General features: G+C 41.6%; 1 protein-coding gene across 1 annotated transcript in view; it reads left to right on the forward strand.

Annotated features, from left to right (window-relative positions):
- Window positions 1–7289: 7289 nt before the first annotated feature.
- The window catches only part of CD109 (CD109 molecule), a 106977-nt gene continuing 93884 nt past the window's right edge, over window positions 7290–20382 (forward strand). Inside the window, exons 1-2 of the mRNA XM_060233094.1 lie at window positions 7290–7485; window positions 8118–8278. Coding sequence (XP_060089077.1) covers window positions 7376–7485; window positions 8118–8278 — 271 coding nt within the window. The 5' untranslated portion in view covers window positions 7290–7375. The remainder of the gene's footprint in view (window positions 7486–8117; window positions 8279–20382) is intronic.

Raw genomic sequence — 20382 nt, forward strand, 5'->3', positions numbered from 1 at the left:
GTCTTTTCTCCTAGAGAACCACTGTTACCAATCTCCAGGTGAGGGCTGGAGATCACTCAGAATTACAAGCACTATCTAGATAGCAGAGATCACCTCCCCTTGAGGTGGGGGGGGGGTTCAGTGCCTTCACTTGGGTGGGTGGGAAGACAGCAAGGGTGGCGGGCACTCACCCAGAGCGTCTTTCTATAGCCGTTGTATTTTTCTTCACAATGGGCCTTAGTTCCAGTTTTATATAAACAACAAAGATTTATTTATTTACAGGTTGGTTACATAGAACAGATTAGCAGCACAGGACTCCAGGCAGTGAAGAGGAGAAACCTGGCTGAGACACATAAATTTAAGCTAGTTATGGCTTCAGACTGTGGTCTGGATTTTCTTTAATACTTTCAGGCACAAACAGGATTTTACTGACTGGTAGGTTTGCCAACTTTCAGGTAGACTCTGGAGATCAACTTTTAGAACTGATTGCCAGATAACAGATATCAGTGCCCCTATGGAAAATGGATGCTTTGGAGTGCAGACTATATGACATTGTACCATGCAAAGGTCCTTCCTTTCCCTAAATCTGTTAATCTTCAGGTATTTCCCAATTCAGAACTGGTAACCCTACTGACTGGCCACTACTTTGGATCCTCTCTCATACACAGGATTCCACCCACAGCTTCCTGCCCTTTCCCAATAGCCAAACTAAATGGTAAAAGGTCTGCCTGTTACCAGAAACAGGCCTAACAATCGGGTACTCTATTGTCTCTCTCTGAGGCAGAGCTGAACCACTCTGCCACACTACCAGGCAGAGCTACCCTTCACTCTGTCCTTTCCTTGAGCCAGACATGAGCCATCACTACTCTCTCCCTGAGCAGAGCTCTCCTTGCACTCTCCTTGAGGCAAGCCTGAATGGAACTCCTCCCATATTTCCCTTCAACATTCCACCCCCCCCCTCCAAAGGTGAATGGATCCTGAAACAGCACTGCTATAGGCTCAGCAGAGTGACTGTTTTTTCCTTCAGGGGCAGGACAGCCACCTGTCTATCAAACATACCATTTATGATTTTCATTAAATTCCATGTTAAAATGTGTGCCAATTGACTGAAGTGAGCTCTGGTTCATGAGAGCTGATGCAGGAATAAATGCTGTTAAGTTCTAGTCTACTGCCATTTGGACTATTTTATGTTGCTGCCTCCTACTAGCATGGCTATGCAGCTGGAATTGGTTTGCCTGGAAGTGCCCCAGGGACTCCACTTGAAATTCTTCCAGATATTCTCTTGGGGCAGATCTGGCTATCAAAAGGAGCTCAGTGTGATCCACAAAAAGGCATCCCATGGAGTGAATGACTTTCTGTATTCTATGAAACTTCTGAGGGTTAAATTGGATGAGATGTTGAAAATCTATTTTTAACACTCTTCTCCTTAGGTGGAGGCATAATTTAAGCAGACAGAAATACCTGGGAACCAGTATTTTGATGAGACATGTGTCAACCGGTTTTTAGGAGCAATACTCCTATTCCAATTACAATTACCAGGCTTGAGACTTTGTTGTTCAGAGGAAACCACTTTATTTTCACTTCTGCAGAGAGTGGAGAGAGGCCAGCCATGAGACCGCCTCTCTGCCAATTTGGCCAAGCCCCTTGCCTTATAAGACATCCCCGACGTCACTTACTTCCTCTCTTGCTCTGTGACTGTTTGCCATTGGTCAGAGCTCACAGTCTAGCTTCAACGGCCGTTGGCTCAGAGGTTTGGCCATATAAGATAAAAAGTTACAAATATCTCCGCCCAGCAACACTTCTTTTTGTCAGAACTTGTAACTTTATCTATATGCTTAGCTAAAATGGTATTCAGTTAGCACAACTGACTCCATATTTGTGAACTTCATTAACCCTGTGATTCTGCATTTCAAACAACCACTAACCACTGAAAGGTGACAGATAACCACTCACAAACATCTGCAGATGCCCCTTTGAAATTTCCAGTTCTGACACCTCTCATCTATGCAATGACAGTGCACATGACTCAACTGAATATACAGCTCTAAAACCGATTTTGCCCTAATGATTGATTAATTCTTTGTTGTGCACTCTACTCACTATTTATGCTGAATATTATAAATCACTATATTTATAACAGTTGTCTTGTTAGCATATATAAAAAGAAAGAAGCATTTTACTTTTGCAGGCTTAAGAGGCTAATGTATAGGAAAACTAGCAGGGAGGGGGAGTGGCAATACTAGCAAGCTTTTGAGAAGCTTCAATAGGAAATAGGCTAACCACCAAGCCACATCAGGAAACTAGCAATTCGAAAATAATTCTGTTGTCAGACAGGTGTTGAGGAGAGTGTGGGGGCTTCTAGATTTTCTTTTCTATTGAATAAATGAATGTTATTATTTTCCTATCACATGCTTACACCAGCTTGTGATGTTGTTTGATAGAGTGGTCTCTCAGCTCAGTTATTATCAGGAGCTAGGCAGAGCATAAATGTCATACTCATTCCGCAGTCACTCCATTAGCTGCCCATTAGGTTCAGCTGCCCATCAGGTTCAGTTCAGACTTCAATTACATACTGAAATGCACATGGCCTTGGGCCTTCATGTCTGCAGGACCACCTCTCCTCTGTTCTGCAACAACTTTGCTCATCTGTTCAGAGCCTTTTGTGAGTGCCATTCTGCAAACGGGCAAGATCAATAATGTGCATTCCCTGAAATCCCCCCTGCCTTATGGAAGACTCCCACATCTGTTATTCCAGAAACTATGTGCAAATTATTCAGGGGAACATTTTTATAGGGGTAATAGGGCTATAATATAATTGAATGATTTGGGAAGTCAATTTATAAACAGAAAGGGATTGAGCAATATACTACTGTATGCAGTGTGGTGTAGGTGTTAAGAGTAGCAGACTCTAATCTGAAGGACTGTGTTTGATTTCCCACTCATCCACATAAAGCCTGCTGGGTAACCTTGGGCAAGTCACAGTTCTCTCAGAACTCTCTCTGTCCCACCTACCTCACATGGTACCTGTAGTAGCTAGAGATAGGAAAAGAGATTGTATATTGCTTTGAGACTCCTCAGAGTAGAGAAAATTGTTATATAAATATAAAAGCCATTTTTTCTTCTACAGGAAGAAAGGTTACCATTTTGCTGTATATATTATACTGCTGTCAGTGTATTATTTTCTACTGATAATGCCATTTTTCTGCATTGAATCTGCCACTTTGTATAATATATATAATATGCTTTCATTTTTCTGTAATCCTAGTCCTAGTACATGGTTTATTAGATTCATCATATTGGGATTGATTTACACTGTGTAAGCTACTTTGAGTGAGAAAAGAGGACTATTAATATAGTAAATAAAGAGAATGGTATAGTAAATTGAGAATGGTCCCATTGATAAGTAGCTAAACTTGCTTAATGTAAGAGCCACGTAGAATAAGATGTTTGACAGCCACAAGACATGAACGTCAGATGTTTGACGACAGGAAGGAAGGAGGGAAGGAAGGAAGGAAAATAGAGGGGGGAGGGATGGAGAGAAAGCAACTTTAAAAGCATTCTCTAAGCCGCTGGCTGGCTTGAGAAATAATGTAAAGAAATGCTTTCTCCAAGTCGGCCAAAAGAGTAGTGGGGACTTCAAGAGCCACATAATATGTGTGAAAGACCCACATTTTGGCCACCCCTGCTGTAGATCTTCAAAAAGTCCACAAAAGGCAATCGGAATACTTAGGAGGTTTGAGCATTTTCCTTGTTAGTAAAGGCTAAGGAAGTTGGGGCTTTTTAGTAAAAAAAAAAAAAAAGTGAAGGGAGAATTGATAGAGCTTTACAAAATTATGCATGGAACAAAGAAGAATATGGAACCCTTTTTCTCCATTGTCCATGTTTCTGCATTTTAGGGTACCCCATCAAGTTCATGGGCAGTAAATTCAGGACAGAAAAAATTAAGTACTTCCTCATGCAATATCAGACTAATTTATGGGACTCAGTGCCAGAGTATAGTGATCCCCACTATGGCTTTGAAAAGGGAACAGATAAATGAATGGAGGATAGGCCCATTAATGGGTATTAAAATGCTAAACTCCATTTTCATATGCAATGTATCTGTGAATACCAGTTATGGTATGGCAACAACAAGAGAAGGAATTTAACTGGGGAACTGAATTCTGACCATATGACAGCCCATTGTGATCAATTTGCTACATTTTTCAGACAAAACTGCTTAGGTCTGATTTGGATTTGCACCTGCAAAAGTATATAATCTGAATATACATCCATACCAGCATCTAATTATATGGATACCTTTCAACTTGTGGAACCTGAGGATGTGGACAAGATCCTTGGGTAGCTGAGACCTACCACCTGTATTCTTGACCCCTACCCTTCCTGGCTGATAAATGATGCTGAGTGGGTAAGTGGGGAGTGGTAAAGGCTTCCTTGAGGGTAGGTGTTGCACTGCCCATGCTTAAGAAGGCAGTGATTAGACCTATTATTTTTGAGGGGGAGACCTCCCTAAGCCCTACTATGTTGGAGAACTGGCCAGGCTCCAATTTTCCATTCTTGGACAAGGCACTTGACCAGGTGGTTGATTTTCAGCTCCGGGGGGGGGGGGTCTTGAAAGAGACTGATTTTCAGGACCCAATTCAATCTAGCTTCAGACCTGGGCTTGGAACATTGGTTTGGTCACCCTGCTGATGACCTGTACTGATAACTAGATGGCGGAATGTGATCCAGCAACTGCTGGATCTCTCTGCAGCCTTTGATACTATTGAGCATTGTATTCTACTGAGCGGCCTCTTGGCACTGAGACTGGAGGACACTAGAGTGGTTATGGTGGTTTGAGTTCTAGGGGGTGGGGAGTCTCAGAGGGTAGTGTTAGGAGATTCCTGCTCTGTCCCAGGGCCATTGGTCTATGGAGTTTTGCAGGATTTAATCTTATATCCCACGCTATTTAGTATCTGTGTGAAGCCTCTGGGAGAGGTCATCAGAAGGTTTGGGTTGCGGTGTCATTAATATGAGGACAATATTCAACTGTACCTTTCCCCCCTAATTCCAAGGATTCTCTTAATGTCCTAAACTGGTGCTTGGAGCCAGTAATGGGCTGGATGAGAGTAAACAAACTGAAACTTAATCCTGACAAGACAGAGGTTTTCTGGGTTAGTAGAAAGATAAAGGCAATGGCGAACCATCCCATAAAAAGTCTGCCCCAAAAAAGGTAATGATGTGACGTTACCCCATGGGTCAGTAACGACTCGGTGCTTGCACGGGGGACTACCTTTACCTTTTAAGAAAGAGAATTCTGGGACTTGAGATCTTTTCTGTCTTGGATGGGGTTATACTCCTATTGAAAAGCCAGGTTTACAGCCTGGGAGAGCTACTCAACTCTGCAGTCACCTTAAAAACCAGGTGGCTGAAGTGGTTTGGAATGCTTCTGCCCAATTTCAGCTGGCGCATCAACTGTGTCTGTTGCTGGGTCTGTCAGATCTAGAAGATTGGATTTATACCCTGCTTTTTGCTTAGAGCCTCAGAACAGCTTACAATCTCCTTTCGCTTCCCCTCCCCACAACAGACACTCTGTGAGGTAGGTGAAGCTGAGAGAGTTCTCAGAGAACTGCTCTGCTGAGAATTTATGGCTGACCCAAGGTCACATCAGCAGCTGCATGTGGAGGAGTGGGGAATCAAAACTGTTTCTCCCAGATTAGAGTCCGCACGCTTAACCACTACACCAAACAACAATTGATGCTTTAGTTAAATCTACACTGGATTATTGCAATACACTCTACTCTGGGCTATCCTTGAAGAGGTTAGGTAAGATTTATTAGATTTATATCCTGCCCTCTGTGCCAAAGAGAGTTCTGAAGCTGCAATTAGTGCAGAATGCTGTAGCTAGATCACTGGTTGGGGCCAGTTATCGGGAGCCTGTGACTCCAATATTACAGCAATTACACTGGCTACCAATCAACTCCCCAGCTCAGCTCACGGTTTTGTTTTTGACCTTTAAAGTCTACATGGCTTGGGACCAGAGTATTTATAGGATTGTCCTCTCCCATATGTTCCTGACTGAAAATGAAGATCACAGGGAGTGGCCCTCCTAACTGTCCCATCAATCAAAGAAGCTTATTTTATGAGAACACTAGAGAGGGCTTTTTCAATGGCAGTCCCATGATCATGGTACAACCTCCCCAGTGAGGTGTGTCTGACTCCACCCCTCTCACTTTTGATCAAGGTGGTTTTATTTAGGGCTGCATTGGCTTCATTTATTAGTAGTCTTGAGTAGTGACTTCAAATGTTGCTCTATGCTTTTAGTGCATTTCATTTATATGCTTTATCTATGTCATAAGCCACCTTGAGCTCCATAAAGATGGCAACAAGTAACTGTTTTAAATAAATAAACCTTGGTGTCTTGCTTGATGAGAGTCCAGTAGCACCTTAGAGACCATCAAGATTTTCAAGGTATGACCTTTCCAGAGTCAAAGCTCCCTTTGTCGGATAAGAGCTGGAATGTGTCTTGGTTATAGGCCTTCCCTGAATGTCTGTGGGACCTAGAATATTAGGTCAAGATCGCTGGGCTGATTCAGCACAGGTTCTCTTACAATCTTAAGAGGCAATTCGTATGTGACAGCTGCCAAAGCCCTTGGTTTGTGAAATCACCACCCTATGGGCAAATCAGATAGCATTTTTGTCACCATAGTAGTGGCACCTGCGGAACCTGATCATGGGTCAGTTGGGGTTTGGGGTGGTGGAATAGGCTGCAGTGTTGCACTGCAAGCTCATGTGCAAGACTGCCCAATGGTGCTGGAAAGGTAACACAATTTATGTAACTTGGTGGTGGCTTTCTAACACGCCCCCTCTCCTGTACCGTTCTGGCACATGCTCCACTTCGCTCCCTCTCATTTATGTCCAAAACCACCACCAAGAGACAACACCCTTCTGCTGGAGACTATTTTGCTCAGCTTGTGACTCAGAGACAAACGTGTAGATTTTTCCCCGATGTACCCGACCAGAGCGCAAACTCATTGCTCTTTTTGAGAAGGCCAGACCTTCTAGCAGCCAAAATTTGGGCTGCGGGGGAAGGTAGTGAGAGTTTGAGGACATGCTATTACCGCGTGCTTCTTTTCAACAGATCGCAATTCGGGAGCTTTCGCCAAGGGCGTGAAAAAAGTCCGGAGATACACCCCCCCGCCCACAGCTAAGGAGACTAAGGAACCCTTTAGCGGTGCAGTATAGGAAAGGCGGGGCGGAGTCTTTTATTTTGGAAGAAGCTGCTGCTCCCTCGCTACAAGAGGCTTCTTTCACTGGCCGTACTGGCGCCCTCCTGCTTCTAAGCTACGAAAGGCTTGTGGGAGGAGGAGCACGGAGCGGCATCTCTGCAAAGCGGATTGCAAACTCCAGGCTCAGGATGCTGCCGTTGCCAGGCTCTATTCGTGCCGCTCGGAGGGGCTCTCAGCTGCCCTCCACCACCGCTCTCGTCTTGTGCCTCTTGGCAGTTTCATGGGTCGCCACCGCCAGGTATGAATTGCAAGAGAGTGGGTGGGAGAAGGGAGCGTGAGAAAAGAAGGGCGCAGTGTTGGCTTCGTCCCCAGCTTGCCAGTCTACACAAGGCCCGATTTTTCTTCAGTTAATGCTTGGGGTACACAGGGTTCGGCCCAAACTGCAGCGTGCTAGGCATTATACAGGCCGGTTAAACGCAGCTCCATTGATTCATCAGCTATCCCAGTGTTCTCAAGAGTTTGGGTGGCCGAGCTCTTTAGGACACGGTTGAGGAATTCTAATCCACTTTAAGTGCTTGTGATTACCGAAACAAGGGGGAGCGGGATATTGGCTTCATGATGCAGGTTCCAAAAATGTTTTGCATATATAGGAGCAGAGGCCTGATGAACAGTTCCTTCCTCCGGGATTACCGTAGTTTAATTATTAGGTGGGCACTCTGTCTCTTTACTTGGAAGTCTCATGTTGTTAACACTTCCTTCTCTTTAGATGCTTGCTAGGCCTCCACAGTTATATTGCCTGTAATCCCCTCACCTGTTTTCGAACTTGTAAATATAGAAAACAGCTATTCAGTTGTTTTCTTCTGTAAGGCAACAGCTTCAATAATACATGTCAGGCCATGCCTTTAATTTAAGTTCCTTTTGTTTTTTTAGGCCCAGGTACTTGTTGACAGCTCCTTTGACCTTCAGGCCTGGAGCAAATACAAGTATTGGGGTAGCGCTACTGAAGAACAGCCCACCAGAGATTACAGTAAAAGCTGAGGTGGTCATTGAAAACAACACTGTACTGAGGGGAGAAGCTGTATTTCAAAGAGGTGAGGTGACTGCATTGTCCTTAAGAATGTGAAGTCAAATCTTTCCTTCAGTAATTAGTCTCTGTTATTAAAGGTGGAATTCTAGCACAGTGTGCCTTTAATATGAATTCCATTGAGGTAGCAGGTTAGTCTCTTGCATCAAAAACAAAAGTCCCATAGCATCTTAAAGACTAATAATAAAAGTAAAGATTGTAAACTTAAATAATAATGATAAATGCTGCTATAATTTTTGTAGGGTTGAATGTTCAAGAGGATTCTTTTGTTTTGTCTAAATTTCAATATAGCTGTCTCCTGCTCTGTATAGGAACTGCAAATGGGGAGAAGAGTGCTGTGCTAAGCAGTATATTATTTAAGAATGACATTATTTGCCAAATTATTAATTGCTTGCATGTATAGCCAGTGTTCGACTTCTGAAAAGATAAGGTGCCTGCTCTCCCTACTCCTCCCTTATTGACCCTGCCCATCACTGTTCTGTGCTAGGCTCTAACTTTAATCCTCCATGAGATCATTTTCCCACAATTTATGCTTGGCATAGAAGAGTAATGTGGCTGGAAAGAACTTTTGTAACCTTGGCAGGAGAGCAGAAAAAAGGCTGAAGAACTGGGCGAGAAGAATTGCTTCAGAAAAGTCAACTGAGCATGGTGTTTATTCTGACGTGGTGGCCCAGAATCTGAGTTGTGCTTTTCGGGACTACAAGTGTCTGTATTTTGCCTTTCTGAAACTGGAATTCTTGGGATAGGACCAGAATGCATATCTACCTTAGGCTCTTAAGGTCCACCTTATCAACATAAATTATTTGGAACCTAGCCAAAGTGTTCTTGAACTTTCTGAAGTATCCTGGGCTGTGATCACACACATTAAATAATGCACTTTTGATCTACTTTCCAACTGGATTTTACTGTGTGACTGGCAAAATCTAGTTGGAAAGACAAAATTAAAGTCTGCTTTCAATAGCATGATGTTTATTCTTCATATTTGTATTTTGCTATTTCTGCAGGAAGCTCAGGTTACATAGCTAAAGTCATCCCAGTTTACCCTTACAGCAGGTCTGAGGTTATCCTCACGACAACTCTGAGACACAATGACTTACCAAGCCTAGTGAGAAGTGATTTGAACTTAGGTTTCACAAACCCAGGTTCAGCATATTATCTGCTATGCTGTACTATTTGTCAATAAATAATAGTTTATAAGATTGCCAATTTTTTATGTGGACAGCTCTTATATAGGGAGATAGTTGTGCTCTTGGTCTCCTTTTCCTTTTAAAGAAATCTAGATAAATAGGTATGTCAGTGCAGGAGAAGGGTGGCACACAGTCTTAAAAATGTGAAAAGAACCCCTCTGAAAAAAAGGCTCACCTGACTTTACTGGAAGAAGAAATTACAGCTTTGGAGTGTTTACTGTTATAAAGAAATGTTTCTAGGTGTGCATCTTTAGATCTGTATAGTGGGTTATATATGTACTCTGGTCTTGAATGACAGAGTTTGAAATAACTGGTAAAATGAAGAAAGACATTCTGGCAAGGGAAGGTGATTTTTGATGGTATAATGGTAGAGCACTGAGCCACAAAATTATGAAAAAGCATGTGACTATCAGGTGGAAGAAGAATACATTATACTAGCAAGTGTTAAGAAAATGTAGAATGTATTGTCTAATACAACTAAATTCTACACAGTAGTTATGTATCATGTGGGGGAAGGTACAAAATGCAATCATTTGTAGCCCTTTTCATTTGTTATGTTTGATTAAGTACATGGGACAAACATGTTACATATGATCTTCCTAATACATGTGATCCTTTTTTCTTCTGAAAGCGGCAACATGCATCTATCCCTGGATTAATCTGATGTCTAGAAGGGTGTACTGAGATAGAAAATCCATACTTTGCCTCTTGCAGAAGAAATGCCATTTGCATGTGTCTGGTCACACCACTAGGGATGTAACTACTGAACAGGGGTTATGTGTTGGTGAAATGTGACATCTAGACCACAGAAACACTACTCTGAGGGGAAATGTGTGGATTGTGGGCAAGAAATGAATAACACATCTGTGCATTTATTACACCCTGAGTATCAGTATTTATAATAGCTCTTTGTAAAACCATGCATGTCTACAGACTACAGTACGAATTGGGCAAAACTGGTGGCTGTGTGCCATTTGGATATTTCCATAATATGAAGGAAATTCCCCAGGAGACGACTAAGGCATGAATCCTATGCACTCCTGTTAGGGATGAAGTCCCAGGTAAATCAGTGGAATTTATGTTTCAATCAGTATCCACAGGTTTATGCTGCAGATTGGTATCACAAAAAGTTTGTGTGTAAGCAGACATAACACAGACTTTGTGGCAAGTTGTAACTTGCTTTATTGGATGGGCAGAGAATGGAAAGGAAAAGACAGTGTATTTGCCCTGGAAGATCCCATCTTGTACAAAGTGAACTAAATTGTGCCATCTTTCCTTCACTAAGGCTGTTTGTGTAGTCTACTTCCAAGTAACCACATGTCTTGTCTCAGCCATGTAGTAGTTCTATGAAGCCATTTGCATCACCTTCAGGACCCGCTCCCACCTGCAGTAAGCTAATTTACAGCATTATTGAGGTAATGTATGGGAAAACTCTGAAGCAATAGATGAAGGGGAACTATTAATACTGTTTTGGGCAGCATTCTGTAAAACAAGATAATTAACTATATGAAGTAACAGAAACAAAGAGAAGATGATCTCACAGTTCAGAATTAGTGAAGAGTCATCCTGGCTTATACTCCCACTCCTAGAGCACATTCTGATTCATTACAAAAAAATTTAGATCTCAGACTGTAGACTCAAAAAGAACTTGGATTCCCTCATTCCTCTCAGTCTGCAGATGACTGTAAAAAAATATTCCCTAAAGTCCAAATTCAACAAGACATGCAATTGCATGTGTATTTTCCTATCACTTAAAAAATTAATACATTTTGATCACGGTCATCTGTTCATTTATGTGTTTTTTTCTGTATTTATTTCACATTTGTTTATGCATATGTGTGTTTGTACCATACCTTTTCCCTTCTAAAATGACTTAAGTTTAATTGAAGGACTAGGAGAAGAGAAAAAAGGCCTCAACACTTCTCTCTCTATTTCCCCTCTAGCTGCTTCTCCACTTGAGGGACAAAAGGTAAATGCCCATATTCTTTCCTTGTGTGGAGAAAAACAGCTTTGGTGCATAATTTTAGCAAAAAAAAAAGCTTGGTAGGAAAGAGAATAAAGTAGTCCATTTATCCTCTCCCCTTACTTCACTCAAACTTGCAGCCACCTGAGGCTGTCTTTGTTTTTTTTTTAAGTAAGAAGAAAAAGCATTGGGGATTGTATACCATCACGCCTATTTCTGGCTCACACTGTACCTTAATTGCATGGTGAAATGGGGAGGGGGGCTTGTGTGCTTGTTTCTCCATTACATGAAGATCAATGGAAAGGGTAAATGTGTGAATCAGATAATAGATTTGGCGTGATCCTGAAATGGATAAATGTGAAGCAAATGAGTTAATATGTTTATCTGCTGTAGTTGTTTTCTTTGGAATGTTGAGCAACAGTGATTGGAGAAACAAACCCTAGGCAACTGAAAACACCTTGTATACTATTATTATATTACAATATATCCACCCACAGATATCTTATTAATTTGGAACTGGCTAAAGGGTACATTTTTTTTCTTCTCAGAAAAATCATTCAGAACTTTAAAAAACAACAACCTCATCTTGAGTATAAACAGTTGGTTGTTCAGGTAGCAGGGCTTTCCCAGAATATTTGTTAGATACTTTCAGTATAAGTGGTTCTGTAACTCTGGCTTAGCAGCATTACACAGTAAAAAACACACTATTTAATACTTGAAAAGTAGTGAATTAGCACACCACAAACAACAATCCAAACAATATTTAACAGAGTTCAGAATTTTCACTTGTTTTAGTAACTCATTCATGATAGTTTCCTTTGCACAAGTGCTAAATAGATTTGAAAGCACAGCAGCAGTGTTGTTAGGGTTGCCAAGTCCAATTCAAGAAATATCTGGGGACTTTGGGGATGGAGCCAGGAGACTTTGGGGGTGGAGCCAAGAGATATTGGGGGCAGAGCCAGGAGCAAGGGTGTGACAAGCATAATTGAACTCCAAGGGAGTTCTGGCCATCACATTGAAAGGGACAGCACACCTTTTTAGATGCCTTCCTTCCATAGGAAATAATGAAGGATAGGGGCACCTTCTTTGGGGGCTCATAGAATTGGACCCCCTGGTCCAATCGTTTTGAAACTTGGGGGGTATTTTGAGAAGAGGCACTAGATGCTATACTGAAAATTTGGTGCCTTTACCTCAAAACACAGCCCCGCCAGAGCCCTTGATATCCGCGGATCAATTCCCCATTATTCCCTAAAACTGCTGGAGATCTAGAGCTGTGGGGGCTGTCGGGGGTGGGGCTTCCCCCGCTGGCTAGCTGGCTGGGGGGCGGGGGGAAACTTGTAAAACCAGGAGATCCCCTGCTGGGACCTGGGGATTGGGAAGCCTAAGTGTTGTAAATACAGTAGAGCTAGTTTCAAACCTCATCTGAACATCTCTTGCCTTGAAAACCCTATGGGGTCACCATAAGTTGACTGTTATCAATTTCTCACTAGCGTTGCTCCACCCCCAGGCTTCTGTTTTCTCCCAGCACAAGCGATCAATTTCCCACCAGTTGCTCCATAGGCGCATTTTGAGGTGCAGCTCCCTCCAGTTCCCCTCATGGTTTCTTAATCCTTAAAAGACAGCATCACAAAGCCACAAGGGAAAATGGAAGGAGCTGTGTGTCAAAACGCCCCTACGGAGCAACTGGTAAGAAATTGATTGATTGCACAGGGAAAAACAGAAGCCTGGAGGAGGAGCGATGCTAGTGAGAAATCGGTATATGGCTTGACAGAACTGTGCACCGCCACTAGTTTCTGATGAAGAAACATGCATTGCATTTTCTGATATTTGCCTTTGTGTTTCATTCTTTGTACAGGGTGTAGCAGTAGCTATGATATATCACTAAGTTTTTCTTGTTGAGTTTGCAAACTAGGTGAAACCTCAAGCACTTTTAAGCTGCCCATGAACTCTGTTTCAAGTGCCTTTCATCTTGGACATTTAGTTGAACCAGTTATAGGAAAAAAAGTAGATGAATTGCTTCTTAATGGGGGCTAAAAGTTGAGATTGGCCTTCTTGTCTTGCTTTACCAGATGCACCTCATGTGCTCCTACAAATTAGCTCATATGTTAACTTATCTCTTATTTAGTTAAGAACTAATCAGTTATCTAGATAATATCGCATGGTTATGTTAGCTGATCAGCACTTAGGTGCTTATCTTTAATTTAAACCAATTTCCCATTAGCCTTATGCCACTCTCACGCTCCTCTTCTTTGCCGGGGTTTCCATCAGATTTAACATTCTCTGCCCTAAGGCTGCAACTGGTTTTTAGAGGATCTTGTTTGCTGTGTGAAAGAGGTGGAGTGAGTTGCAGCCCCAGGGCAGATAGTGTGAAATCTGACAGAAGCGGAGAAGAGGAGCGTGAGATAAGGCTGGTGGGAAATCAGTCTTAGTTATGAACCAATCAGTTATCTAAATAGTATCATATGATTATAATAGACAAGATAAGAACTGATATTTCTCTATAAATATGCACTCCAGTGACAAGCAAATCAGATTTATCAGGATGTAAGTTTTAGCAGAAGAATTTGTTTTTTGTTGTTCAGTCGCACAATCGAGTCCAACTCTTTGCGACCCCATGGACAAAGTCATGCCAGGCCCTCCTGTCTTCCACCATCCTCCGAAGCCTGCTCAAATTCGTGTTTGTTACATCAGTAACACTGTCCAGCCATCTCATCTTTTGCCGTTCCGTTCTTCTTTTGCCTTCTGTCTTTCCCAGCATCAGGATCTTCTCCAGTGAGCACTTCTCATTTGGTGGCCAAAGTATTTGAGCTTCAGCATCTGACTTTCCAGGGAGCAGTCTGGGTTGATTTCCCTTAAGACTGACTGATTTGATCTTCTTGCAGTCCAAGGGACTCTCAAGATTCTTCTCCAGCACCACATCTCAAAAGCATCTATTCTTCTGCGTTCGGCCTTCCTTATGGTCCAGCTCTCACAGCTGTACATTACTACTGAGAATACCATCTCTTTGACTATACAGATTTTTGTTGGCAGGCTGATGTGTCTACTTTTTATTATACTGCCCAGGTTTGCCATAGCTGTCCTCCTAAGGAGCAAACGTCTTTTAATTTCATGGCTACAGTCACCATCTGCAGTGATCTTGGATCCCAGAAATGTGAAGTCTGTGTGAAATGTGAAGAATAGGTGAGATTATTTTGTGAGTAATTTAGGTTTTTAGATTATCCCTAAAAGAAATGAGACAAACAGTTGAAAACTGATTTGCCTTTAAAACTATTACTTGCTCAAAAGCAATTCTAGATACTTTCCTAAACATTCTAAGCAAGTTGGTTCCTTGATTGGATGCAGGAGGGAATCTCTCAGTAGTTTATGTATTGTTTCAAGGACCAGGGAGGTAGATTATAGTGAGCAAGAGTGTCTGGCCCAAGCTTTCCTACTAAGCTTCATGACTAAGAGAGGGTTTGAACACAGATATTTGTGGTTTATTTCCAGTATTGAAGCTAATACCACTCTGGCTCTGTTTTGATAACTCTCTTTTCCTTTTGGTCTCTTTCCTTGCACCTCTTTTTCTCTAGATAATTAATTTTATTTGCATTAGTGCTTTAATTGTTCTAAGCTGCTCAGCAAACACAATATGACATCTATATCCTGCCCTTAAATAAATCCCATTAAGATGTGTGGCTAATTTTAAAGGTGGTAAGATATTTCTTAATGGTGGGTAGATAGAACGAGGGTGGTATTTCTTTAGGCTGTTGGAGCTTTTCTACAGTAACAGTCTTGCTCTTTTCACCATTTTTTGAAGTTTTAATTTACAGCTTGTTTTATCTTGGGTTTCAGGAGAGGGCCATATTGCTTGAGTAATGCTTTAAAGAAGCTTTATTATTCTAGGCTGAATGGGATGTTGGTTCTCTTAGGGCTCAACTATATTTATCAATGATCACTCCTTCACACACTTGAACTAGTGAAGGATTGTGCGTATAACCATACTTTCATGTCTGTGCTGTCCACTGCTTGTTTCCATTTGGCTGAATACTTTCCTTCTGCTGAGCTGATTACTTGAAGGACTGTCTATAACTATTTTGTCCTGCTCTATAGACACATACTTGAACTAGTTAAGGATTGTGTGTATGATCATACCTTCACAAGTCTGCTGGTAAGACATGTGTCTGTGCCTCTACCTATTTTGTCCTCTACAGATGGATTCCCATCTGAAGCCCTGCTTTCTGTGCTCGCCCCCTACAGAGTTGAGAAGGGATGGTGACAAGAAAACAGGGCTTTCCTGTGGTCATGCCTGACCTCTGGAATGCCTTCCCCTTAAGGTTTGCTTTGTCTTTAAGCCCCATTAATACAATGGGGCTTTCTTCCGAGTAGTACTTCTCAGGATTGCTTTATTTTGGCCATTTAACAATCTGCTTCTGGCCTGAAGGATGTTTCAGCAGTATCATTTTAGGTAGTTTGATGTTTCTATTATGCTGTTTTTAATGCCCGGCCTAACTTATTAATTCTATTTCACAAAATGTCTGTCTTGCCTTTCTGCCCTAACAAGAGCCCCAAGGGGAATGGAAAGGTCCCCTGTGCAAGCCCCAGTCATTTCTGACTCTGGGGTGATGTTGATTTCACAACGTTTTCACGGCAGACTTTTTATGGGGTGGTTTGCCATTGCCTTCCCCAATCATCTACACTTTCCCCCCAGTAAACTGGGTACTCATTTTACCAACCTTGGAAGGATGGAAGGCTGAGTCAGCCTCAAGCCGGCTACCTGAAAAACCAGCTACTGCCGGGGATCGAACTCAGGTCATGAGCAGAGCTTAGGACTGCAGTACTGCAGCTTTAACACTCTGCGCCACAGGGCACCAAGGCAGCATACAAATTAAAACATAATAACATTACATTTAAAAACTGTTAAAACCAATCCCCAAACACCCAACACATCATTAAAACAGGTAAAACCAGAGCTAAAATACATAGAAAACTATTTAGAAAATTAAAACGTTGGATGTGGAGGAGATTTCACTGAGGGAACACAGTGCGTTTAATGGCTTTGTTTTATTATTTTAATTGTATGATGCCTTGAGCAGGCTTCTGGAGAGGTCGCACATAAATTTTCCGTTATTTTACTTTCTTTTAGGGCTCCAGGTCAAAACATATCTCTTCACTCAGGATTTTAATTAGAGGTTTTCATCCCATCAGGTTTTTAATGGTGTGTTTCTGTTTTATGGATTGTTCTTATGTTGCTTATGTCCAATGGCTTGTTTTTAGTATTATGGCAATTTTAATTGTAAGCTGTCCGGAGCGAGCCTCTGAAGAGGCAGCAAAGAAATATCCTAAATACATAAATCTAGGGCTGAATTCAGACTTTTAAGCGGGGTGAGAAACTGGCTTGTTCTCAATCTCTGAGGTGTGCCTTGCAACTTTTCTGTTCCCCTCCGCCTCTCCTCTGGAGAATCTCAATTAGATTAACTCTAGTTACCCATGATAAATGCAGGCATGCGAGTTAACTTGCCTCCCCTCCTGCCCCCACCAGCCTGCATTTGTATATATGGGTAATTGACCTGACAGTTCAGTCCCTTAGCACTGCTATGTGCTGGGGAAATGAGGAGTGCGGGAACCTTTTCATGCATTCCCGTCCAAACTATGTTTATTTGGGAAGGGATGTACTTGGGGTATAAAAGAAAGGCTTTGGTACTTCTAAGTTTTAAACTGATAAACAGATCCAGGTGGGTAGCTGGACACAGGACAAAGTTTGAGTCTGGTGCCACTTTTAAGACCAACAAGGTTTAATTCTGGGTATAAGCTTTCATTCAACAGAATTAGACTTTGTGCTGGAGTAGCCGCCTTGTACAATTCAGGAAAATGATTAAAAAAGAATCAGTCGCAGAGCCACCCACGGCATTATTTAATGTATCTGCCTAAGACAGGTAAAAGTATATGAAAGTGTTACTGCAACAAAAAGGTGCTTGGAACATGAGATTATTGCAAGAGCAATTGTTAGGGAGACAGGACTGGCTGTTCTATTGTGAGAACACTCATTGGCAAGCCTGAGTTGTTATGTGATGTGTGAATAGCTATCAGTGCCATCCTTAGCACAAGTTGTTGAAGTCTAAGGGCTTAGAAGGGTGTAACTCCGCTTAGGATGTTTTATTTAACTCATTCCAGAATAATGAAGCTGCCACAAGCTATATAAATTGTGGGTGGCTTAGTTTGTTTTCATCTAGAACCATTTTTAACTTTTGACAAGTTCAGATATTCTCATTATACAGTTATTTGGTATACATCGATCATATCTACTAAAATCCTTCTACTTAAAAAAAAGGAACAACAGTTTTATTTTGCACATATGAAGAATTAGTGCTATAAATGCATGGAGACTATAATACTAAGGTGTGAGGAAGGTACTTGAGTGAAACATGCAACCAGGAATTAAGGTGTGTATAATAAGTTATTAGAAATTGATGTAATGGTGCTTACTTGCGTGAAAGGCGAAATCTTGACTCTAAATTAAGAAGGAAGGGGGGGGGAAATCCCAAACGAGAGTTATTTAAGCAGACAGTGACTATGAAAATGGTGAACAAGCTCAGACAAGCAATGATCATATAAACACTGGGAAACTGTTCCAGCTGTGGAGGCCTGCTTGCTTAATAATGATAAAGCAGCCAAGAAAACAGTGATGAATGCTAAGACATTGATCAACAGGAATAGGATTTGATATAATGAGTTTTGTATTATAATCCAAACATGCTGCTAAGTCTAACTGACGCCCTTGCTCTGCTGGGTGACTCAGATGTCATTGGATTCCCGGTCTAATTTTGGAAAAATTGAAAACATAATTCTGAACTAAGACATTCCCCTTGAGTACTTCAGATGCAGCTGGATGATTTTATGTTCCTGCAACTCCCTTTTCCTTGTGGTAGAGGTTTTCCCTGCTGATTGCCAAGATTGCTCATTCAATTGCCTCTGGTGACTGTAGTTGTGGACTTCTGATTAAATGTCACTGCTCAGTTCAATAGGTTTTTCCTCAGTAGATTAAGGATACAATGCTTTGGCTGAAGTCTTATGCATACTTGTTAGGAAAGTGTCAGAGAGAATGCTGTGTAAGCATCTTATTTATTTATTCAACTTCTCTTCTGCCCTCCCAGTTGTATGGGTTCAGAGCAATGTACAACAGTTTAAAATGAAGAAGACATCAATACAGATTACTAATATAAAATTGTATAACATATAACATAAAACCTACATGGCACCACAATACACAAATTTCTGACACCATTGGCGGGAGGTGGGGGAAGAAGAGTGAGAGGCAAACTGATGCCACAAATTTCTGTTAAAAACTGTTGCTGTCCTCAGCTGTATGCTTGGTGGTACATCTCTTCCTCTCAGGTCCTGTGGAACTGTAACAAATCCCACAGGGCTCTATGTCATTTGGCAGCAAGTTTGACCAAGTTGGAGTCAGGGCCAAAAAAGCCAGATTCTCTTTGGGACAGGGACTTCCAGCAAATTTTGTTCTCCCAAATACAACACTCTCTGGGGGTATACCAGGAGATGTGTTTCTGCAGGTATGTTGGTCTCTTATTGTTTAGGGCCTTCAGGACTGGTGTAAATGTACTGCTTAAGAAAAAACTTACCTGCCACACTTGTATTCACTACAAAGGAAGTGCATTTCTGTGATCAAATGTATTTATTCATGCAGCTTGAATTTTAGTTGCTGTGACAACATAAAATGAACACTTAAGGTGAGAGCCAAATGTGTGTGTGTGCTTTCAGGAGGGGTTGAAAGTAGAACTTGAAAAATAAGTCGCTGTATTGGAGGTTTGGACTGCAATGTTTCTCCGCTTTCTGCCAATATACAGGGAGAGGGGCCACACTGAGATTGAAAGTGAGGAAGCACAAGGATTCCCTAGGCTTATGCAAACTCATGCTTACAGCTTGTAGGTATGGGGAAATGTTATCTAGAAAGCGTGGTCCCACTTTTGAGACTTAACGGACTACTGGATTGGACTGTAACTACAGGATTGGGGGAGAGGGGGATTGAGAGTTATATCTTCTCAGGATCTAAGAGACTGGCTGCAATCACATGTGCTAAATAATGCAGTTTCAATCCACTTTTGATGCACGTTCAAACTGGATTTTGCCAGTTCAGACAGTAAAATCCAGATGGAAAGTGCATTGAAAGTGGATTGAAACTGCATTATTTCACATGTGTGATCACAGCATGTGCTTGATTTTGAGGATCAGGAAGAGGTAGGCCATTTTTGGCAAAACAAGCCTAGCCCCTGCCTGAGGCAGTCGCTTTGATGAATGCAAGGGTGGGGAGTGGAGTGGTGAAGGAAAAAGTAGGGTGGAATGATTGGGAAAAGGCCTGATACTTTCCATACCTTTGCCCTTCAATCAGACTTGATGAACTTTTAGTTAAGAATAGCTTGGTTGCAGCTGGATTCTGTTGCAAAAGAAGCTCATGAAAGAATCCATAAGATTTACAGTCACAGAATATCTTGCTGATTAACTTTTTGTATAGAACTTGGGAACCATTACTTTAAATGAGATAATTGCAACATATGTGAAACATAAGTCTACCGCACATCAGCAGTTTCAGATTAAAAAGGTGTTATATAGTATTCTTAAGAGTATCTTTAGATCATTGTGAATGAAATTTTGATTATGTCTAATAGTCTTAATTGCAACAGCAAAGACATGGGAAAAGTCATTTGATTACATGATTATTTTTCCACTTTGCCATTGACATTGAGTTAAAGTGAAGTCTCAGACTTGGCCAGGACGACAAGTTAAGATCCCAAGTTTTCAATAGGATTAGGGCCTGACATTGCTTATCTTTTCTGCTTGAAAGTTTGGGATTTGTTCTTAAATTTTCATTATGGTTCTGTATTATTATTTGACCTTGTCCAAAAGGTTCAAGCAGATGTTCTCAAGCAGAATCTTTCAGTGCCATGTGACGGACTGTAGGTCCCTTTG

The sequence above is a fragment of the Heteronotia binoei genome, chromosome 1 (genome assembly GCF_032191835.1).
Source record: "Heteronotia binoei isolate CCM8104 ecotype False Entrance Well chromosome 1, APGP_CSIRO_Hbin_v1, whole genome shotgun sequence".
In the NCBI taxonomy this organism is placed as follows: domain Eukaryota; kingdom Metazoa; phylum Chordata; class Lepidosauria; order Squamata; family Gekkonidae; genus Heteronotia; species Heteronotia binoei.